The sequence below is a fragment of the Thalassophryne amazonica genome, chromosome 20, assembly GCF_902500255.1.
Source record: "Thalassophryne amazonica chromosome 20, fThaAma1.1, whole genome shotgun sequence".
NCBI lineage: Eukaryota > Metazoa > Chordata > Actinopteri > Batrachoidiformes > Batrachoididae > Thalassophryne > Thalassophryne amazonica.
This window is the reverse complement of record NC_047122.1, coordinates 15,893,176-15,915,714: the sequence shown is the minus strand read 5'-3', so window position 1 is coordinate 15,915,714 and position 22,539 is coordinate 15,893,176. Positions and strand designations below refer to the sequence as shown.

General features: G+C 45.4%; 2 protein-coding genes across 2 annotated transcripts; both read right to left on the bottom strand.

The window, feature by feature from the left end:
• Positions 1-405: 405 nt before the first annotated feature.
• Positions 406-18,397, bottom strand: LOC117501450 (elongation factor 1-alpha-like). The gene is made up of 8 exons (XM_034160353.1): positions 18,286-18,397; positions 16,811-16,963; positions 12,897-13,076; positions 10,635-10,931; positions 10,408-10,558; positions 10,077-10,333; positions 9,760-9,994; positions 406-672 (listed from the first exon to the last, which is right to left on the bottom strand). The coding sequence occupies exons 2-8, from the start codon at positions 16,952-16,954 to the stop codon at positions 554-556; spliced, it is 1,383 nt and encodes a 460-aa protein (XP_034016244.1). The 5' UTR covers positions 16,955-16,963; positions 18,286-18,397; the 3' UTR covers positions 406-553.
• A 122-nt stretch (positions 18,398-18,519) lies between these two features.
• Positions 18,520-22,015, bottom strand: LOC117501449 (elongation factor 1-alpha). Its single transcript, XM_034160352.1, has 8 exons — positions 21,876-22,015; positions 21,134-21,288; positions 20,272-20,451; positions 19,832-20,128; positions 19,605-19,755; positions 19,274-19,530; positions 18,957-19,191; positions 18,520-18,893 (listed from the first exon to the last, which is right to left on the bottom strand). The coding sequence occupies exons 2-8, from the start codon at positions 21,275-21,277 to the stop codon at positions 18,772-18,774; spliced, it is 1,386 nt and encodes a 461-aa protein (XP_034016243.1). The 5' UTR covers positions 21,278-21,288; positions 21,876-22,015; the 3' UTR covers positions 18,520-18,771.
• Positions 22,016-22,539: the final 524 nt, after the last annotated feature.

The window sequence follows — 22,539 nt, the reverse complement described above, 5'->3', positions numbered from 1 at the left end:
TCAAACACTTGGTGGTCATTATGAATTGAGACTTGCTGATTCATGACTTGAGAATGACTTGATGGTGACTTACTCCCACTTCTACTTTAAGTACTACGCCACCATGTGTTTGGAACAAAGTTATTCAAGCGGTACTCAAGTGTATAAGGTTGCGTAATTACATTCTTCACAAAGCAAAATATATCTCTGATAACCTGGTGAATGTAATACCTCCATCAAGCCACAGTGACGCAGTCTAAACCCAATCTCACAGCGGCCACATTCAAATTAAACTTAAGTGACAGAACCATAATGACACACAAAACTCAAACATTTGGAAAAAAATTTATTATTTTGATTCCAAGTTTGTTAATGTATATATTTCCCTCCAAAGTATAGGATACACTTTCCTACGGAAACTTTTGGGATGGGTTTTAATCAAAATAAGCCAGTCTTTGAGCAAAGAGACCTGCCTCAGAGAAGGCAGCGGGAGATGGCAGGGACAAAGAGGACATCGAGTGACCAACTGCGACTGAAGCCTGTTTTTAGCCAAGACATCCTGCATGAGCATATATTACTTCTTCTGCGCCTTGGTTGCTGCCTTTGTGACCTTTCCAGCAACTTCTTTCTTCTCGACGCTCTTGATGACGCCCACAGCGACAGTCTGCTTCATGTCACGCACAGCAAAACGACCTTTATAAGGCAGGAGGGAAGGAAAAGCATAAAGGAGGTATTAGCAGATGGCTAATATCTGTCACACAAAAGGAAGAACAACATACAGTTGTGTTCAAAAGTTTGGGCACCCCTGATGATTTCCATGATTTTCCTTTATAAATCTTTGGTTGTCTGGATCAGTAATTGCAGTTAAATATATCATATAGCAGACAAACACAGTGATATTTGAGAAGTCAAATGAAGTTTCTAGTATTTACAGAAAGTGTGCAATAATTATTTAAACAAAATTAGCCAGGTGCATAAATTTGGGCACCCTTGTTATTTTATTGATTTGAATACATTTAGCACTAATTATTGGAACAGAAAATTAGTTTGGTAAGCTCACTGACCCTTGACCTCCTTACACAGGTGAATCCAATCATGAGAAAGGGTACTTAAGGTGGCCATTTGCAAATGTTTCTCCTCTGTGCATCTCTTCTAATGAGTGGCAACATAGGAGCCTCTAAACAACTCTCAAATGACCTGAAAACAAAGATTGTTCAACATCATGGTTTAGGGGAAGGATACAAAAAGCTATGTCAGAGATTTCAGCTGTCAGTTTCCACTGTGAGGAACACAGTGAGGAAATGGAAGACCGCAGGCACAGTACTAGTTAAGACCAAAAGTGGCAGGCCAAGAAAAATCTCAGATAAGCTGAAGTGAAGGATGGTGAGAACAGTCATAGTCAACCCACAGACTTGCTCCAAAGACCTACAACATGATCTTGCTGCAGATAGTGTCTCTGTGCATCGTTCAACTATACTGCGCACTTTGCACAAGGAGATGCTGTAATGTAGAGGAAACTTTTCTGCATATATGGCACAAACACAGTCGCTTGAGATATGCTAAAGCACATTTGGACGAGCCAGCTTCATTTTGGAATAAGGTGCTGTGGACTGATGAAACTAAAATTGAGTTATTTGGACATAAGGGGCAGTATGCATGGCTGAAAAAGAACACAGCATTCCAAGAAAACACTTGCTGTCTACAGTAAAATTTGGAGGTGGTTCCATCACGCTGTGTGGCTAGTGCAGGTACTGGGAATCTTGTTAAAGTTTAAAAAAAAAAAAAGGAAATGTACATACACTCAACAAAAATATAAACGCAACACTTTTGGTTTTGCTCCCATTTTGTATGAGATGAACTCAAAGATCTAAAACTTTTTCCACATTATTTCCTTTTATGCTTCTTCCACATACACAATATCACCATTTCCCTCAAATATTGTTCACAAACCAGTCTAAATCTGTGATAGTGAGCACTTCTCCTTTGCTGAGATAATCCATCCCACCTCACAGGTGTGCCATATCAAGATGCTGATTAGACACCATGATTAGTGCACAGGTGTGCCTTAGACTGCCCACAATAAAAGGCCACTCTGAAAGGTGCAGTTTTGTTTTATTGGGGGGGATACCAGTCAGTATCTGGTGTGACCACCATTTGCCTCATGCAGTGCAACACATCTCCTTCACATAGAGTTGATCAGGTTGTCAATTGTGGCCTGTGGAATGCTGGTCCACTCCTCTTCAATGGCTGTGCGAAGTTGCTGGATATTGGCAGGAACTGGTACACGCTGTCGTATACGCCGGTCCAGAGCATCCCAAACATGCTCAATGGGTGACATGTTCGGTGAGTATGTCGGCCATGCAAGAACTGGGACATTTTCAGCTTCCAAGAATTGTGTACAGATCCTTGCAACATGGGGCCGTGCATTATCCTGCTGCAACATGAGGTGATGTTCTTGGATGTATGGCACAACAATGGGCCTCAGGATCTCGTCACGATATCTCTGTGCATTCAAAATTCCATCAATAAAATGCACCTGTGTTCTTCGTCCATAACAGACGCCTGCCCATACCATAACCCCACCGCCACCATGGGCCACTCGATCCACAACATTGACATCAGAAAACCACTCACCCACACGACGCCACACACGCTTTCTGCCATCTGCCCTGAACAGTGTGAACCGGGATTCATCCGTGAAGAGAACGCCAGCGAATGTGAGCATTTTCCCACTCAAGTCGGTTACGATGACGAACTGGAGTCAGGTCGAGACCCCGATGAGGACGGTTTCTGACAGTTTGTGCAGAAATTCTTTGGTTATGCAAACCGATTGTTTCAGCAGCAGTCCGAGTGGCTGGTCTCAGACGATCTTGGAGGTGAACATGCTGGATGTGGAGGTCCTGGGCTGGTGTGGTTACACGTGGTCTGCTGTTGTGAGGCTGGTTGGATGTACTGCCAAATTCTCTGAAACGCCTTTGGAGACGGCTTATGGTAGAGAAATGAACATTCAATACACGAGCAACAGCTCTGGTTGACATTCCTGCTGTCAGCATGCCAATTGCACGCTCCCTCTAATCTTGCGACATCTGTGGCATTGTGCTGTGCGATAAAACTGCACCTTTCAGAGTGGCCTTTTATTGTGGGCAGTCTAAGGCACACCTGTGCACTAATCATGGTGTCTAATCAGTATCTTGATATGGCACACCTGTGAGGTGGGATGGATTATCTCAGCAAAGGAGAAGTGCTCACTATCACAGATTTAGACTGGTTTGTGAACAATATTTGAGGGAAATGGTGATATTGTGTATGTGGAAGAAGCATAAAAGTGCTCCTATCCTCCTATCTCCTATCCTCAAGCCTGCCCACACGTCACCCAACGTACCCACTGTAGTCCCAAACTGATTGTTGTCTGTATTCCATTGTGCACAATTTACAACATTAAATTGTTACTGTTTGGCTTATCCATTGCCCGTTCTTTTACGCCCCCTGTTGTGGGTCCGTGTTCCTACACTTTCACAACAGGATTTCTCGGCCAGCGTCATGGATCCTGAGGGGCGTCAACCATCGCTTGAACAGCCAATGGAAGAGCGAGGTGCACAGGTGCCAGCAGGAGGCGTGTTAGGTGAGCTGCAGCACATTTTAACCGCTTTTACTGCTCAGTTGGACTTAGTTACCGAGCAGAGCATTGTTCTCAATCAAAGGATGGAGGCTCTCACCGCCCAGGTGGAAGCGCACGCTCAGGGCGCTGCTGCAGCACCTCCTCCTGCTGACCGAATGCCAGAGACAGACATTCCACTGGTCGTTCAACGAACCCCCCCACCTTCCCCTGAAGCATACATAAGCCCTCCGGAGCCGTACGGAGGCTGTGTGGAGACGTGCGCGGACTTCTTGATGCAGTGCTCGCTCATCTTTTCACAGCGTCCCGTCATGTACGCATCAGACGCTAGCCGGGTGGCTTACGTTATAAATTTGCTTCGAGGAGAGGCACGCGCCTGGGCTACGGCACTCTGGGAGCAGAATTCACGGCTCCTAACGGTTTACACTGAGTTTGTGAGGGAGTTCCGACAGGTGTTCGACCACCCTCATAGAGGCGAGACCGCTTCAAGCGTGCTGCTGTCGATAAGACAGGGATGTCGGAGCGCGGCGAAGTATGCAGTCGACTTCCGCATCGCGGCAGCGCGAGCCGGCTGGAATGCTGTTGCGCTCCGCGCCGCCTTTGTAAACGGACTGTCTCTGGTCCTTAAGGAGCACCTGGTGGCGAAGGACGAGCCGCGGGATTTAGACTTGGTTATACGGTTAGACAACCGATTAACAGAACACAGACGGGAGTGAGACGAAGGGCGTGGTCAGGCACAAGCCGTCCCTCTTCCTCCCAGGTCCGAAAGGGAGCCGACTTCCCCACGCTCCACAGCCAGGGCTCTCCACGTGACGACAGCTCCCCCCGCTGACGTTGCTATGGAAACGAGCAGGGCCAAAAAGCGATCAGATCAGAGACAAAGGAGGCTGAACCGTGGAGAGTGTTTTCTCTGCAGCTCAATCGAGCACACACAGAGAGAATGCTCCAAACGGTCAAAACAGCAGTACTCGTCCTTAGAGACTGGGCTAAGGGTGGGTCACAATACCCACGCGGGGAGACCCTGAAAATCTGCACGTATCCCAGTCACGATCCTGAGTGGGGATCTAACCCTTCACGCCCCAGCACTGGTGGACACGGGGTCGGAGGGGAATCTGCTGGATAGCAGATGGGCAAAGGAGGTTGGGCTCCCTCTAGTGGCCTTACCGTCACCATTGTCGGTGCGGGCACTAGATGGCACCCTTCTTCCACTAATCACACACCAGACACAGCCCGTGACTTTGGTTGTATCTGGGAATCACAGGGAGGAGATTGTGTTTTATGTAACACCTTCTACCTCCCGAGTGATTTTGGGTTTTCCATGGGTGTTAAAACACAATCCCCGGATTGATTGGCCGTCTGGGGTTGTGGTTCAGTGGAGCGAAACCTGCCACCGGGAGTGTTTAGGATCCTCGGTTCCACCCGGTGTGACAGCTAAGGAGGAGGTTTTAGTCCCCCCCCAATCTGGCGGCGGTGCCAGCTGAGTACCATGACCTTGCTGACGTCTTCAGCAAGGATCTGGCACTCACGCTGCCCCCACACCGTCCGTACGATTGTGCCATTGATTTGATACCGGGCGCTGAGTACCCGTCCAGCAGGCTGTACAACCTCTCACATCCGGAACGCGAATCAATGGAGACCTACATCCGGGACTCGTTAGCTGCCGGGTTGATCCGGAACTCCACCTCCCCGATGGGTGCCGGTTTCTTTTTTTGTGGGCAAGAAGGAAGGCGGACTCCGTCCATGCATTGATTACAGAGGGCTGAACGAGATCACGGTTCGCAACCGATACCCGTTACCTCTGTTGGATTCAGTGTTCACGCCCTTGCATGGAGCCCAAATTTTCACAAAATTGGATCTTAGGAATGCTTATCACCTGGTTCGGATCCGGGAGGGAGACGAGTGGAAGACGGCATTTAACACCCCGTTAGGTCACTTTGAGTACCTGGTCATGCCGTTCGGCCTCACCAATGCGCCCGCGACGTTCCAAGCGTTGGTTAATGACGTCTTGCGGGACTTCCTGCATCGGTTTGTCTTCGTATATCTAGACGATATACTCATCTTTTCTCCGGATCCTGAGACCCATGTCAAGCATGTACGTCAGGTCCTACAGCGGTTGTTGGAGAACCGGCTGTTTGTGAAGGGCGAGAAGTGCGAAGCCGCGTTTAGGGAGTTGAAATGCCGGTTCTCGACTGCACCGGTTCTGGTGCAGCCCGATCCCAATCGCCAGTTTGTAGTTGAAGTGGACGCCTCTGACTCCGGGATAGGAGCCGTGCTATCCCAGAGCGCGGAGTCCGACAAGGTTCTCCATCCATGTGCCTACTTTTCCCGCAGGTTGACCCCGGCTGAAAGGAACTATGACGTCGGCAATAGGGAACTTCTTGCAGTGAAGGAGGCTCTTGAGGAGTGGAGACACCTGTTGGAGGGAGCATCTGTACCATTTACGGTTTTCATGGACCATCGGAACCTGGAGTACATTTGGACCGCCAGGCGTCTGAACCCCAGGCAAGCCCGCTGGTCGCTGTTCTTCGGGCGTTTTGACTTTCGGATCACCTACCGCCTCGGGACGAAAAACCAACGATCTGACGCCCTGTCCCGGGTGCATGAAGAGGAAGTCAAGACCGAGCTGTCAGACCCGACAGAAACCATCATCCCCGAGTCCACTGTCATGGCCACCCTCACCTGGAACGTGGAGAAGACCGTCCGGGAGGCCCTGACATGGAGCCCGGACCCAGGGACAGGTCCGAAGGACAAATTGTACGTCCCACCAGAGGCCAGGGCTGCGGTCTTAGACTTCTGTCACGGTTCCAAGCTCTCCTGTCATCCAGGGGTGCGAAGGACCGTGGCAGTTGTCCGGCAGCGCTTCTGGTGGGCGTCTATGGAAGCCGACGTCCGGGAGTATGTCCAGGCCTGCACCACCTGTGCCAGGGGCAAAGCCGACCACCACAAGGCCCAAGGCCTGCTCCAGCCCCTGCCGTGCCTCATCGCCCCTGGTCTCACATCGGCCTGGACTTTGTCACGGGCCTCCCGCCATCCCAGGGCATGACTACCATCCTCACGATAGTGGACCGGTTCTCCAAGACGGCCCACTTTGTGGCCCTCCCGAAGCTCCCGACGGCCCAGGAGACTGCAGACCTCCTGGTCCACCATGTCGTGCGTCTGCATGGGATTCCATCGGACATTGTCTCGGATCGTGGTCCTCAGTTCTCCTCCCAGGTCTGGAGGAGTTTCTGCAGGGAACTGGGGGCCACCGTCAGTCTCTCGTCTGGGTACCACCCCCAGACGAACGGGCAGGCAGAGCGGACGAACCAGGAGTTGGAGCAGGCCCTCCGCTGCGTGACTTCTGCGCACCCGACGGCCTGGATTTACCATCTGGCCTGGATCGAGTAGCCAAGTTTCATCTGCCACCGGCCTCTCCCCGTTTGAGGTGTGTTTGGGGTACCAGCCCCCATTGTTTCCGCTAGTGGAGGGAGAGGTCGGGGTGCCCTCGGTCCAGGCCCATCTGAGGAAGTGCCGTCGGGTGTGGCGTACCGCCCGCTCTGCCCTGCTCAGAGCCCGGACGAGGGCTAAGGCCCATGCAGACCGCCGGCGTTCCCCGGCCCCTGCATACCAGCCCGGGCAGGAGGTTTGGCTATCCACAAAGGACATCCCCCTGCAGGTGGAATCCCAGAAGCTGAAGGACAGGTACATAGGACCCTTTTCCATACTCAAAGTCCTCAGTCCGGGCGCAGTGAAGCTGAAGCTGCCAGCTTCACTGCGGATACACCCCGTTTTTCATGTGTCAAGACTCAAGCCCTGCCATACCTCACCACTGTGTGCCCCTGGACTGGCGCCGCCTCCTGCCCGGATCATCGACGGGGAGCCCGCATGGACAGTACGCCGGCTCCTGGACGTCCGTCGAAAGGGCCGGGGGTTCCAGTATTTGGTGGACTGGGAGGGTTATGGACCCGAAGAGCGCTCCTGGGTGAAGAGGAGCTTCATCCTGGACCCGGCCCTCCTGGCCGACTTCTACACCTGTCACCCGGATAAGCCTGGTTGAGGGGGGGGGTCCTGTTGTGTGGGCCGCTGAAGAGGAGGTACTGCTGGCCCACCACCACAAGATGGCGCCCTGCCTGAAGTGCGGGCTTCAAGCACGAGAGGGCGTCGGAGCGACCGGGAGTGACAGCTGTCACTCATCATCCGTACCAGCTGTCACTCATCCACTACTCAACACCATCACCATAAAGGCCGGACTGCAACTCCACCTCCCCGCCGAGAAATCAGCTACCTTGGAGGTAATATTCTCTGCTGTATTTAACGCTGACTAATAGTCTGAACTTCTTTGCAGCCGTTTTCCTGTGGGATTGCCTTATCTGTGGGATTGGCGTTTGGTGTGATCAGCGACTGCTTCGCTTCACACCCCAACCAGATAAGTGGTTAGACAGGAGCTGCACGAGTGTGTGATTGGAGGTGGAGGTGCTCCCTCCTTACTGAACACAGACTGTGGGATTACTGAGTGTGCGTACTCACACTCACCTGTGCTGTTTCTATTCTCTGCCAGCAGTACCAGGTCTGACAGCTGAAGACGGTGACCACCTGGGGACCCAGGACTTGGCGGCTCCGGTGTTCTTCCGTTGGCGGTGTAATTGACTGTAGTCCCAAACTGATTGTTGTCTGTATTCCGTTGTGCACAATTTACAACATTAAATTGTTACTGTTTGGCTTATCCATTGCCCGTTCTTTTACGCCCCCTGTTGTGGGTCCGTGTTCCTACACTTTCACAACAGGAGTGTGGGTTTAAAAAAAAAAAATCTTCGTCGTGCCTGCTGCTTGCATGTGCTAAATGAAAATTAGCGCTTTCTTCTTTGATTTCCAACTTTGACTTCCCACCTCTCGTTTTTTTTTTTTACTTTCTGCTAAAGCGCCCCCTGGCGGGTGAAGAAAAAATAACACAGAAAAGCCGCACCTCAATATAAGCCGCATGTTTCAAAGTGTGGGAAAAAAGTAGCGGCTTATAGTCCAGAAAATACGGTATTTTTTCTGTTGGGGTGCCCAAATTTATGCACCTGCCTAAATTTGTTTCAAGAATTATTGCACACTTACTGTAAATCCTATAAACTTCATTTCACTTCTCAAATATCACTGTGTTTGTCTGCTATATGATATATTTAACTGAAATTGCTGATCCAAACAACCAATGATTTACAAAGGAAAATCATGGAAATCATCAGGGTGTCCAAACCTTTGCATACAACTGTAGAATTTACTTTGTTTTACTAGTTTTGTTTACATTTTTATAATAAAAACAATATGTAGTAAGTCTGTTCGGCTGCTCCCTTGTTTTCACTTGGGGTCGCCACAACAAGGTGGATCACCATGTTGATTTGGCACAAGTTTTACGCCGGATTTTATATATATATATATACATATATATATATATATATATATATATATATATATATATATACACACACACACACACACACACATATTTGAGCAATTTTAAACTTCATTTCAAAATTGAAAACCATGTTTTTTTTATTTTTCATGACTTCTCACAGCACACCTGCAGTGCCTCCACGACCTACTATGGGGCTGTAGCCCACACTTGGGGAACCACTGGTGTAGCGTAATGGGATATGTATTTGAGTATTCACTGATTTGATGCTGAAAACATAGCTCAATGACATCATCTTGGGCTTTGGAAAACACTGATCTGCATTTTCCTCTGTTTTCTGGACCAAATTACTAATTGATTGAGAAAATGATTGACGGATTAATTGTTGGTGGCCAAGTGGTTAATGCGCTTGGTTTCAGTTCAGAAGGCTCTGGGTTCAAATCCCACCCCTGCCACATTTCTCCATGTAATGTGGAGTGGCGTCAGGAAGGGCATCCGGCGTAAAACCTGTGTGAATCCAACATGCAGATCCACCTTGGATTTGTTGTGGCGACCCTGAGTGCAAAACAAGGCAGCAGCCGAAGGGACTTAGTAATCATTACTAGCAGCCCATAACTACGATGCAGCTAAGTGTGGGAACTCATTTGTCCAATTTGTATAGTACCCTGAATGCAGCACTGCACTGACACTGGCAATCTTGAATCCCTTCCAAAGTCACTGCCAAAAGACATAAGCTCAAGACATACGGACTCAGGCAGTCGGTGTGTGGAGGGAAGAGCGCGTGACCTACCGAGAGGAGGATATTCTGAGAAGGCCTCGACACACATAGGCTTATGCGGAATCAGTAGGATAATGGCAGCATCTCCACTCTTCACAAACTTGGGGTTGTCCTCAAGTTTCTTGCCAGAACGACGGTCAATTTTCTCTTTCAACTCGCTGAACTTGCAGGCGATGTGGGCAGTGTGGCAGTCCAGCACGGGGGCGTAACCTGCAGCGATCTGGCCAGGGTGATTCAGGATGATGACCTGTGCACAGAATTTTTATTAACTGACCAAGAAACCCCCAAGAGTGTCTTCCCAAGTAGACAATTGTGTGCACATGACCAACCTGGGCGTTGAAACTTGCTGCTGCCTTTGGTGGATCATTCTTACTGTCACCAGCAACATTACCACGACGGATTTCCTTGACAGACACGTTCTTAATATTGAAGCCGACATTGTCACCAGGACAAGCCTCACTCAAGCTCTCGTGGTGCATCTCCACAGATTTCACCTCTGTGGTCAAGTTAGGGGGTGCGAACGTGACAACCATACCTGGCTTCAGGACACCAGTCTCAACACGGCCCACTGGTACAGTTCCAATACCTGAAAGAGCGATACCAGTTTCAAACATCTGAATGAGACTCACTTGAACAGGTGAAGACTGAGTTAATCTTTACCGCCAATTTTGTAAACATCCTGGAGGGGTAGACGGAGGGGCTTGTCAGTGGGGCGGGTGGGTGGCAAAATGGAATCCAAGGCCTCAAGCAGCGTGGTTCCAGAGGCACTGCCTTCTTTACGTTCAACCTTCCATCCCTTGAACCAGGCCATCTAAAGGAAGCGCCACAGTAATTAGTTCTTGTTCACAAACCATTAAAGTGACAAATCTAACACTCAAAATACTCACATTGGTACTTGGCTCCAGCATGTTGTCACCATGCCAACCAGAGATGGGCACAAAGGCAACAGCATTTGGATTGTAGCCAATCTTCTTGATATAGCTGCTCACTTCCTTAATGATCTCTTCAAAACGGTCCTTGCTGTATGGTGGCTCAGTCGAGTCCATCTTATTGACACCGATGATGAGCTGCTTCACACCCAGTGTGAAAGCCAGCAGGGCGTGCTCACGAGTCTGTCCATTCTTGGAGATACCAGCCTCAAACTCACCAACACCAGCAGCCACAATCAGCACAGCACAGTCAGCCTAAAAACAATACCAGTATTTGTTATCAGTCATAAAGAACAGCTGGTAACAAGGTCAGACCCGGATATGTGTGTGTGTGTGTGTGTGTGTGTGTGTGTGTGTGTGTGTGTGTGTGTGAGAGAGAGAGAGAGAGGGGGATTGAATTTTTCAACACCAAACTTTTTAAGCATATACCTTGGAATAAGATGTTGCACCACTTTGCATATAAAGGTCATAGGTCAAAGCCAAGGCCACAGAGGTTAAGATCAAAAGTGGTGAAGTCATTATTATACAATCCAAATCAGAGAAAGTTGGGATATATGGAACATGCAAATGAAAACAAAATTTAGGATTGTTACATTTACTTTGAATTGTATTTCATTGCAGACAACAGGAAGAGAAATTATTCCATGTTTTGTATCATTCATTTAATTTGCTAATATACAGTACATCCATTCCTGTGTTCAAGGCCTGCTACACATCTCAGAAAGAGTTGGGATGGGGCAATTTATTCTAAATCAAAGAATTAAGTCCGCATTTTTACAGCCATGTCTCTTAAGACAAGTAAGGGGATGAAAACATGAACATTTACTGAAGCATGTCAGAAGCAAAACTGACATGATAAGTTAAGCTAGAAGCTTCAGTCATTGTGGTCTTGGTGTCTTCCCTCACTTGTCTTCTTCATAAACCATCACTGCCAACAGCATGCACTGTGGGAAGATTTATCATCCCTGTCCAGGTTTCATTTTTTTTTAAATAACTCATCTAAATGAACTCCAGTGGATGTGTAATACTTGATGTCATTGTGTGTTAGCTCCCATCACATTGAGGAGCTACAGGGTTAAGTTTCATCTGTCTGTCATTCCATCACATAATCTTATGAACAAGACTCCTCCCAAATGGCTACAGATACAGACAAAAGCTCTGTTTTAGATCTCACCTTGATTTGGGACATTGAAATTTGATTTTGATTTTATTTGGGGGTGGGGGGTAAAGATCTTGCTTACATGAGTCCTCCAAGGCTGGAAAGGACACAAAATGATATTCAGGTGACCTGAGAAAGTCTGTAGCTTTGCATCTGACCTTTTGTTTGGCTGTTGATCTGAATCCGGATCCGGATAAAGATTTCTCTTTATATAGGCTTTGAAGGATTGCTTCAAAACTACTTCAGGGATTCTCACCGAATTTGCACCACAGATAGATATTAGGACATAAAAGACTCTGGAGGTGATCTAGATCCAGATTGGCGGATGTTAGAAATCTCTGATTGCTCTTGTTGTTATTATTATGATCAGTGAAAACATTTGGTCAGGTTTGCAGAAAAAAATCATTGGAGCCAGCCTGCCCTCCATCCAGGACTTATACTGGTCCAGGATCAGGAAGCGAACTGGTAACATCTCTGCAGACCCCTCATACCCTGGACACACACTGTTTAAACTCCTCCCCTCTGGTCCACGTTACAGAGCTCTGTACGTCAAAACAACCAGAACCAGGAACAGTTTCTTTCCACAGACCATTACACTGATGAACAACTTAACCTGCCAAAAACTCACTAACTCATATGCCTCATGTACACACTTCAACCTTGTTTGGCTGTTTCTTTTTTACACATTTTTATTGCACATTTTTTTTATTGTGAATTATTTAGTGTATATTTATACATGCTTGTACAGAGAGAGTGCAGTTCACACCAGAGTCAAAGTCCTTGTATTCTTGTAGATACTTGGCAAGTAAAGGCTATTCTGATTCTGATTGGTCACAATTTAAATAATATTCACAAGTTAAAGGTCTAGATAGCAATATGTTCCTATTTGGATGCTTAAGTGTCCCCAAAGAACACAAATGATGCATGCATACAGGATACAGTGAGACAGGACATACTCATGATAAAATGACATATATGGGGAGTTACACACTAACACTCCCATTCTAAAGTACAATGACAGGAATGAGGGAGCAGACTACATTCTAAAGGTCTCTCATTACCTGGGAGGTGCCAGTAATCATGTTTTTGATGAAGTCTCTGTGTCCCGGAGCATCAATGATGGTTATATAGTACTTGCTGGACTCAAACTTCCACAGAGCGATGTCAATGGTGATTCCACGCTCACGCTCAGCCTTTAGTTTGTCCAGCACCCAGGCGTACTTGAAGGAACCTTTGCCCATCTATAATCCAAGACAGGACATAATTATAAAGCACAAAAAATCAGCAATCAACATTTAACCAAAACTGATGGGAGTTCTAAAAATAAAAAAATAATGACGCCATTTCAAAGGTAAATGGACTGCATTTATATCGCACTTTTCCATCTATATCAGAAGCTCACGTGCTTTACAGTAATGCCTCACATTCACCCACTCACACCCCGATGTCAGGATGCACACCGGGAGCAACTTGGGGATTAGGGGGCTTGCCCAAGGGCCCTAAGTAATTTTCCGGCTAGAAGGAGGGTTTGAAGCGAGGATCCTCTGGTCTCAAGCCAACTGTGTGGGGAGGTGATGGTCCAGTGATTAAGCGTTGGGCTTCAGACCAGAGGATCCTCACTTCAAACCCCAGCCTGACCGGAAAATCACTAAGGGCCCTTGGGCAAAGTTCTTAAACCTCAAGTTGCTCCCGGTGTGTAGTGAACACCTTGCATAGCAGCACCCTCACATCAGTGTGTGAGTGTGTTTGTGTGAATGGGTGAATGTGAGGCATAACTGTAAAGCCTTTTTAGCATCTGATGCAAATGGAAAAGCGTTATATAAATGCAGTCCATTACTGCTTAACCATTAGGCCATGACGTTCTCAAGGTACTGACAAATACAATGGAATGTAAGACTAATGTTACAATTCCACAAAAATGTAAACTACAGTAATAGTGGGTGGATTATGAAATGGTTTTAAAAATATAAAAATAAAAGGAAAAATAGAATTATAAGACCAACCAAAAGTGAGAATAATTCAATATGTGACAAATGAATAACACATAATGTGGTATAGGTGTGTCACAGTGGCTATTGCCTTGTTGAAAAACTGCTGTTAGTCCTGGAAAACTATTAATGACACACGACTTTTCAGGGTTCTGCTTGAATCCAGTTTGTTCTGCAGATCCTGTTGTTAAAGGTAAGTCTAACTGAAAGGATGAGAACCAGAATATGCTGGAGTGGTTAGTAATCCCACCAGGCCCGGGAATGCCCTGGGAAAGCTCCCGACATTCCAAAAGATAAAACTTTCATCTTAGATAATATGATGTAATTGTTAATGTTAATGATGCTTGATATTGCAATATTGTATTGTAAAAAAGGGGCAGAAAATATAAGACTTGTTCTTCCAATCTGCTCCTTTTCATTCAGTGGTTTGTAATGTTTTATTTCTGCTTTTCTGTTTTTTTCTTTTAAATGAATGAATGAAAGAATAAATAGACACTAACAAAACCTTTATCAGCTAAGAATGTGTATGTTTCTGCCTTGAGTCATTTCTGAAAGTGCATAGAAATTTGCATTTATTCCTTGGCTGATCTTGTTAATATTATAATTTAATATGTGAATCTGATTCTGTGGACTTAATCTAAATTGAAGACTCATCTGTTTTCTGTTTCTTATAACTGACAATGTCTTTGTTGAGTTGCACTTTAACTCCTTGTTTTAACTTTGGGACTTTATTTTATTGAATTGTATTGTTCATGTCATAAATTTGACTTTCATTGCTGTTAGTTGTAGCAAATGTTTTGTATTTTGTGTTGCTTTCTGTTTATGTTTTATATTATTGTGGTTGCCAGAATGGATGTCACCTAATTGAATTGGGTCCACTCTTTTTGGACCGCTCTTGTGAGGTGCCTTGAGATGACCTACGTTGTGATTTGGCACTATACAAACAAATAGAATCGACTATTGTCTTGCTGATGAATACTTAACAATTTGAGCTCTGACCAATAAGTAATATAAATAACAAAATATCCATCTTGTTCCTAAAAGATAATTATTTAGAAACTATGTGTGAAATAAATAAACAAACAAACGTTTGTCTATGGTATAGACATGCATCTGTGCAGGGCATTAAACATTATCACAGGTGGTCACATTAGCAGGTGTTTTTAAGGTTTAACATCCTTTAAAATACAAAAAAGATATTCACGAGTAAAACTAAATGGACTGCAGTTATACAGCACTTTTCCATCTGCATCAGATGCTCAAAGCACTTTGCAAGAATGCCTCACATTCACCCATTAACACAAACACACCAATGTCAGGGTGCCTACTACACACCGGGAGCAACTTGGGGATTAAGGGCCTTTAGTGATTTTCCGGTCAGGCTGGGGTTTTAACCGAGGGTCCTCTGGTCTGAAGCCCAATGCTTAACCACTAGACCATCACCTCCCCACATTAGTACATCAGATAACTGAAACAAAATCTATCAAATGGTGATGCAAGCACCAAATCTGCCACAAATACACCCCAGACACCACCCCCGGAAAAGGCAGGGTGTCCACCCGAATCTCCAATAGGCAGCCAGACGGGGGCCAACCAAAACCAAGAAATGCTCCAACTATACCAAAAACCACACTACACTATTTGTCTGATCACAGACATTCCAAAAAGGCACAGCTTGGACCATCCACAACTGAATGCCATGGAGCCATGGGGCAAAGACAGCAAAAATGGTGACAAAGGTCAACCTCAGCCCACACAGTTGTCAAAAGACAAAACTGTTCCAATTTTGGAAAACAATGTAAAGTTTTGGTTGAGTCAATAGAGTTTTTAAAAGGAATAGTTTGGATCATGTGTCATGCTTAGTTATCACGTTACTGGATCACATATGTCACGTCATAGGATCCAATAGACGTCGACATTGTTTAACTGTTACTTTGCAGACCAAGCACTCAACACCATCAAAACTATTCCATTTATTAATCCTATTAGCTCAACCAAGAATCTGCACCACTCTTTACTAAAATTAAAGCAACTTCAACTTCAGACTCCTGCACAAACCGAAACCAACCTAGCTCACCATCCCCGCATTTTTTTTTTTACCCCACAACTCCACAGAACTCAACCATAGATAGTCCAAACTACACCCCCCCGAAATCCCTATGATCAGACAAACAATATGGAATACCCCTCAATATGATTGGACCATTTCCAGATCCTGACCCCTGTGCAATTCCTCTAATGAGCCCTACCTGGCTGCCCACCGAAAACCTAACTGGACACCCCGCCCGCTCAAAAAGGCAATGTCCAAGGTGCATTTGTGGGTACTTATGGACAAGAAAATCTTAAGAGTCTTTGTGCCATCTAGTGACAACCGCCACAAGTTCACTTTTTCCTGTTTTTTCTCATATTTGCATAGGGGTTGAGTCACCTCACTGCCAGGCTCCAGCATGTGTAAAACTGCCTATGGCAGTAGTCCCCCCACCCCAATGTGCATGAACATACACAATCAAAATAGTGCAAAATTATTTTTCTTCCTTTTTCTCTTTTATTCTTCAAAGTTATTGAGGTACTATGACTTTAATGTGCACGTTTGTATTTTTTTTAAATGTCAATTTTTATAGGGTCTTTGAATGTCAAGGGCATTAACATTATGATTTTTTTTAATAGATTTAAAAATCTTTTAGCTATTTTAAGGTTTTTGTATGTTTTAATTAATCTGTGCTTTTACCTTTTTTTGTATGCATGTGTGTTGGCACAAATTCTGTCTGACAAAGTATATTTGATTGACTGAACTCCAGAGCAAACAAAAACTCAGGAAAAACCTGTGATTTCTGATGCTCCCCAAGGGTGGCCCTGGACCCCAGATTGGGAACAAGTGCTCCAGCCAGAACCGCCCAGCACTGAGGTACAGTATCCATCTTTGACCAATAGGTGACAGTGGTGACCTTTGCCTGATTTTTAATCATTTGTTTGTATCCCAAACCAACCTCAGCAGCTTCTTTCTCAAACTTCTCGATGGTTCGCTTGTCGATTCCTCCACACTTGTAGATCAGGTGTCCGGTGGTGGTGGATTTGCCGGAGTCCACATGGCCGATGACCACAATGTTGATGTGAATCTTCTCTTTTCCCATTTTGATTTACTGTTTGGAGATGAGATCAATCATCTTTGATATCTCTGGATTCGTATTATTACAATTACTATTTTTGACAGTCCAAAGTTAAAGGTCCAGTGGAGGAATTTTAATAAGAACATGAACAAAAAAGGTCAACATTTAGCTGTTTATTGAACATTTCAGATCAGGCGTCAATTTATTAACTCAGAAACCTGCACCGGTCATTTAGTGTAGTTTCAAATTTACAGCATTGCCTATAATCACTTCACACAGCTGATCTTAAATAAATGGGAAAACTGACTTCAGACTGAATGAATAAAATAACAAGCCATAAAATGCTATTGGATGAAATATGCCTTCTTTGATCTTAAGATTGAATTTAAAAACAAGTCCCACAAGGTGAACGTCAACCCTTCAACTGCTTTTATACAAGTTAACACACTGCGTGTAAAAGTGTAGAAAATTTAACTTTAATCGAAGTCAGCGAGCTCGATAATGACGTCTGTAATTACACTGTGCAGTGTCGAAGTAAAACTAGAGCTGCTCAAAGTGTCAATGGCCTTTAATACTAACAAAAATACAGCCATTTCGATGGCTGTATTTTTGATTTACAGCCATTTTGCACAATCCCACGTGTTGGAAGTACCACAAAGTATTTACAGAGCAGATTGTCCCACCCGGATTTTAAATGTTTAAAATCCTTCCCTTTCATATTTGTGCCCGTTTCAGTAAGTCGAAGCTTTTTTTTGGGACCAAGTTTTACATCCATGAAACGCAAGCTGTAGTACGACCGGTTCACCAGCAGGTGTCTCACTGAAGGTGAACCAAAGTAGTTATATATAACCTTTGAGCTGACCAGCTTCAGGCTGTTTAAATTTCACCAAAATGTACCGCATTCTTTAATTTTATTATAGCTGCACTTTACAAGCTTCGAAACATCTAGTGACTGAATTATTCAAACTACGTTATTTTGCTTCTCTTTAATACGCCTTTGATATATCTTTTCATTTTAAAGTTGGGCCACCTTCTAAAAGGCCACTCACCGCGGACACACCCGAGTTTTACATTAAAATAAAAGCTTCCGCCGCGATGAGTCACGCGCCTCGTGCTCCACACAGGCCTCCATGTCGCAGCGCGAGCGCAGCCGCCATGTTGGCCGCTGCTGTCGGCGCGTTGTTTGGCAAGGCCCGCGCGCGCACAAAAAACTGCGTCAAATTGTAACTCTGAAACGTTTGTTACTTCATAAGCAAGACTTTACCCATCTTTGTAACTCCAACAAATTGTAATTTCCAATCCCAACACGTCCTAGTTCACATCAAAAACTAAAGTAAAATGAGAAGTTGACCAACCTAACGTCACAGCAGAGATGACCTCCGTCCAAACCGGATGAAAAAAGGACAGAGTGTTAGTTTCACTCTGCTTTTATACTGAAATACTGAGGGCGGAGCTTGGCATTCCCTGGTTGCTTCTACTAATAATCTAAGATCTGATTGGTCAAAACACCTTAAAAAAAATAGAAATAACTGGCAGTACAGGAAAGACTCCCTCAGAGGCAGACTGCTGAGAATAAGAACCATACAGGCATTTTTCAAGACATTTATTTACCTTCAATTCCAAAATCTGGCTAAACAGTGAAGATTTGATTCTAAACCATTTAACAAACTCAACTGAAAAGCGCCATAGTTCTTTTTCCTGCGGAAACTTTTGCGATGGGTTTTAATCAGCATAAGCCAGTCCTTTAGTAGTGAACTCTGCCTTGAAGATGAACCGGGACGGGGAAGTGGCATGTCCCACTGCTGCTGGCATACACCCGCCTGGATGTCCTGCACCATAATTCATTTCTTCTTCTGGGCTTTCTCCCCAGCCTTTGTAGTCTTTCCAGCCACTTCTTTCGTCTCAACAGCCTTGATGACACCAACAGCCACAGTCTGCCTCATGTCACGGACAGCAAAACGACCTGAAGACAGTAGTCATTAATACCATGCTAGGGTCAGACAGTGAGGAAGTGAACACAACTTACCGAGGGGAGGGTAGCTTGAGAAGGGCTCGACCACCATAGGCTTCTGTGGAATCAGTTTGACAATGGCAGCATCTCCACTCTTAACAGACTTGGGGTTGTCCTCAAGCTTCTTGCCAGAACGACGGTCAATTTTCTCTTTCAACTCGCTGAACTTGCAGGCGATGTGGGCAGTGTGGCAGTCCAGTACGGGGGCATAACCTGCGTTGATCTGGCCAGGGTGATTCAGGATGATGACCTGTGCACAGCATTTTTATTAACTGACCAAGAAAGCCCCAAGAGTGTCTTCACAAGTAGACAATTGTGTGCACATGACCAACCTGGGCATTGAAACTTTCTGCTGCCTTTGGTGGATCATTCTTACTGTCACCAGCAACATAACCACGACGGATTTCCTTGACAGACACGTTCTTGACATTGAAGCCGACATTGTCACCAGGACATGCCTCGCTCAAGCTCTCATGGTGCATCTCCACAGATTTCACCTCTGTGGTCAAGTTAGGGGGTGCGAACGTGACAACCATACCTGGCTTCAGGACACCAGTCTCAACACGACCCACTGGTACAGTTCCAATACCTGAAAGAGCGATACCAGTTTCAAACATCTGAATGAGACTCATTTGAACAAGTGAAGACTGAGTTAATAGGTACCTCCAATTTTGTAAACATCCTGGAGGGGTAGACGGAGGGGCTTGTCAGTTGGGCGGGCGGGCGGCAAAATGGAATCCAAGGCCTCAAGCAGCGTGGTTCCAGAGGCATTGCCTTCTTTACGTTCAACCTTCCATCCCTTGAACCAGGTCATCTAAAGGAAGTGCTAGAGTAATTAGTTCTTGTTCACAAATCGTTAAAGTTACAAACCAAACACTAAAAATACTCACATTGGTACTTGACTCCAGCATGTTGTCACCATGCCAACCAGAGATGGGCACAAAGGCAACAGAAGCTGGATTGTAGCCAATCTTCTTGATGTAGCTGCTCACTTCCTTGGTGATCTCCTCGAAACGGGCCTGGCTGTATGGTGGCTCAGTCGAGTCCATCTTATTGACACCGACGATGAGCTGCTTCACACCCAGTGTGAAAGCCAGCAGGGCGTGCTCACGAGTTTGTCCATTCTTGGATATACCAGCCTCAAACTCACCAACACCAGCAGCCACAATCAGCACAGCACAGTCAGCCTAAAAATGGCAACATTAGATATTAGCTAATTACATTAGGTAATTCCCACCTTCATGTAAGTGAAGGCTACTTTAAAGCTAGAGAATCTAGATTGAAGGAAAAAAAAAAAAAAAAAAACATCTGCTACAGTGGCCAAGTTTACCTGAGAGGTACCAGTGATCATATTCTTGATGAAGTCCCTGTGTCCAGGAGCATCAATGATTGTCACATAGTACTTGCTGGTCTCAAACTTCCACAGAGCAATGTCGATTGTGATACCACGTTCACGCTCAGCCTTCAGTTTGTCCAGCACCCAGGCGTACTTGAAGGAACCCTTGCCCATCTGTACAGATCAAGATTAAGTTACACTGCTAACAGATTACGCTCAAACTGAGGATTGCCAAAGAAAAATTGTAGCATTAGCTGCTCTTGTTTTATCCCATACTATTAAAATGGCAACAGCTTCAGGACAATTTTCCAGCTTGGAAAACTCAATACAGAGCTGAAGTCATGAAATAGAGACTCAGGTTGGATTCTAAATATATTTATCTCAACTACTACACCCACCAATTAAAATATTCCAATAACAGCCAACAGATTCTATATAGAAGTTATTTCTGTCTCCTATACAAATTGATAAAGTTGAAATTGTGACAACTTTATTTTAGAGGAGTTACTTGAACTGCTGTTTAAAAATCAGTTTCAATTATACTGAGCCAAAGTCACTTCAAATAACAGATCAAAACTATAATAAAAAAGCAATGTAAAATACAATAAAGAACTTAAGTTTTTTTTTTAAATAGATGCTGCCATAAAAATGGCTAAAAAGATGACATGGCAGCGTGTTACGTCTTCACACCATCTTCCTGAGGAACAGCGTGCTGCGTCATCACTGCTGCGTCATTAAAACCCCGCCCCGCGTGCATACACAAGATAACTCCACCCTCATGTCGGTCGGCTGATGAACCGCCATCTTGGAATAACGGTAACCGGTTCAGAGGGAGGAAAGAAGCTCAGCGGCTCACCTCAGCAGCTTCTTTCTCGAACTTCTCGATGGTTCGCTTGTCGATTCCTCCGCACTTGTAGATCAGGTGCCCGGTGGAGGTAGATTTACCGGAGTCCACATGGCCGATGACCACGATGTTGATGTGGATCTTCTCCTTTCCCATTGTTTTAGTTTCTGAAAAGAAGAAGGTACACCGTAAAGCCTCTGGCCGTGAGCGCCGCCTGTTCGTTCACTGTGGTGGAATTCTTGGGCCCTGAACACGCCACCAGCTTAATATTTCACACTGCCGTTCGTTAATCCATATAAAGCTCGTTATAGAGTGTTTGAAGCAGTGTGTTGGCCGCATTGTGAGTTATTGTCTTTAACAGCAGCGGATTGAGGCAGATGCGGGCGGCGGTGAACACTAGGCCTCATCTAGGCTCCGGGCCGGACACGTGTTACTACCAGACACATCATTAAAAAAAAAAAACTTACAAAAATACTGCCAGCCAACCCCCTTTTAAAGTTATCTAGCTGTGTAGGTAAAACGTATGTATTAATTTCAGGACGGAAACGGGAATTCCCGACGAGCATCGACCGGTGCCGGTCAGTCCTCCACCTCTCCCGCCCCGCTTTGTTCCTTCACATCAGCCCCCCTTAAGTCACTGAAACACAAGCTCACGTTCATTAAACACTACAAATGTACACAGCATCCCGGGGAAAACAAACTAAAAAAAAACAAACTCACGAAAGTGTAACAGGCAGGAAGAAGCGGCGCTTACCGGTGTTAACGGGCGACGAGAGCCAAAGCAGCTACTACTCCACGACCGGTTAGCAAAAAGAGAGCATCCCCCTTGTGGCCGGACCTTTTATAGCCACCGCCGACGCCGGAAACAGTAAAAAAAAAAAAGAAAAAAAAGTCTACGTCAGCACGTTACCGGATGAAGAAAAACTGGCGATCTGAGGTTGAACTTTGCACCGACAAAAACTATAAAACGTCTGTTACGCCGAATCGTTATTTATACCTGAAAGCTGCTGATCGAAACCTCTGTGGAGGCCTCAAGCTCAATAAAGTTGATTGATTGACTGATTTTATTTAGTAAAATTCACAAAGATAACACAAGCATGTGACAAGTACACTACGAGGTAACTAAATGAACCGAGAAAATAAAAAATATTGACTAGTTAAGCAAGTAAATTGTGAAAATAAAAAAATAATTATGAACCAATGAATGAATGTAAAGAAATAAAAGTGACTAGACAACATGACTCGGAGCAAATAAAAGAACTGAAAAACCAGGTGGCCAAGTGGTTAATGCGCTTGGTTTCAGTGCAGAAGGTTCAAATCCCACCCCTGCCATATTTCTCCATGTAATGTGGAGTTGCATCAGAAAGGGCATCCGGTCTAAAACCTGTGCCAATTCAACATGCAGATCAACCTTGGAT

Bases quoted from the DNA above. Each gene is read 5' to 3' on its own strand.
- LOC117501450 (XM_034160353.1), bottom strand. From the start codon at position 16,954: ATGGGAAAAGAGAAGATTCACATCAACATTGTGGTCATCGGCCATGTG. The intron at 10,334-10,407 runs GTAAAGATTAAC...TCGCTCTTTCAG, and splicing joins GGATGTTTACAAAATTGGCG to GTATTGGAACTGTACCAGTG. The intron at 9,995-10,076 runs GTTGGTCATGTG...TTCTGTGCACAG, and splicing joins CAGCAAGTTTCAACGCCCAG to GTCATCATCCTGAATCACCC.
- LOC117501449 (XM_034160352.1), bottom strand. From the start codon at position 21,277: ATGGGAAAGGAGAAGATCCACATCAACATCGTGGTCATCGGCCATGTG. The intron at 20,129-20,271 runs GTAAACTTGGCC...TGCCATTTTTAG, and splicing joins TGATCACTGGTACCTCTCAG to GCTGACTGTGCTGTGCTGAT. The intron at 19,756-19,831 runs GTGAGTATTTTT...CACTTCCTTTAG, and splicing joins TGCTGGAGTCAAGTACCAAT to ATGACCTGGTTCAAGGGATG.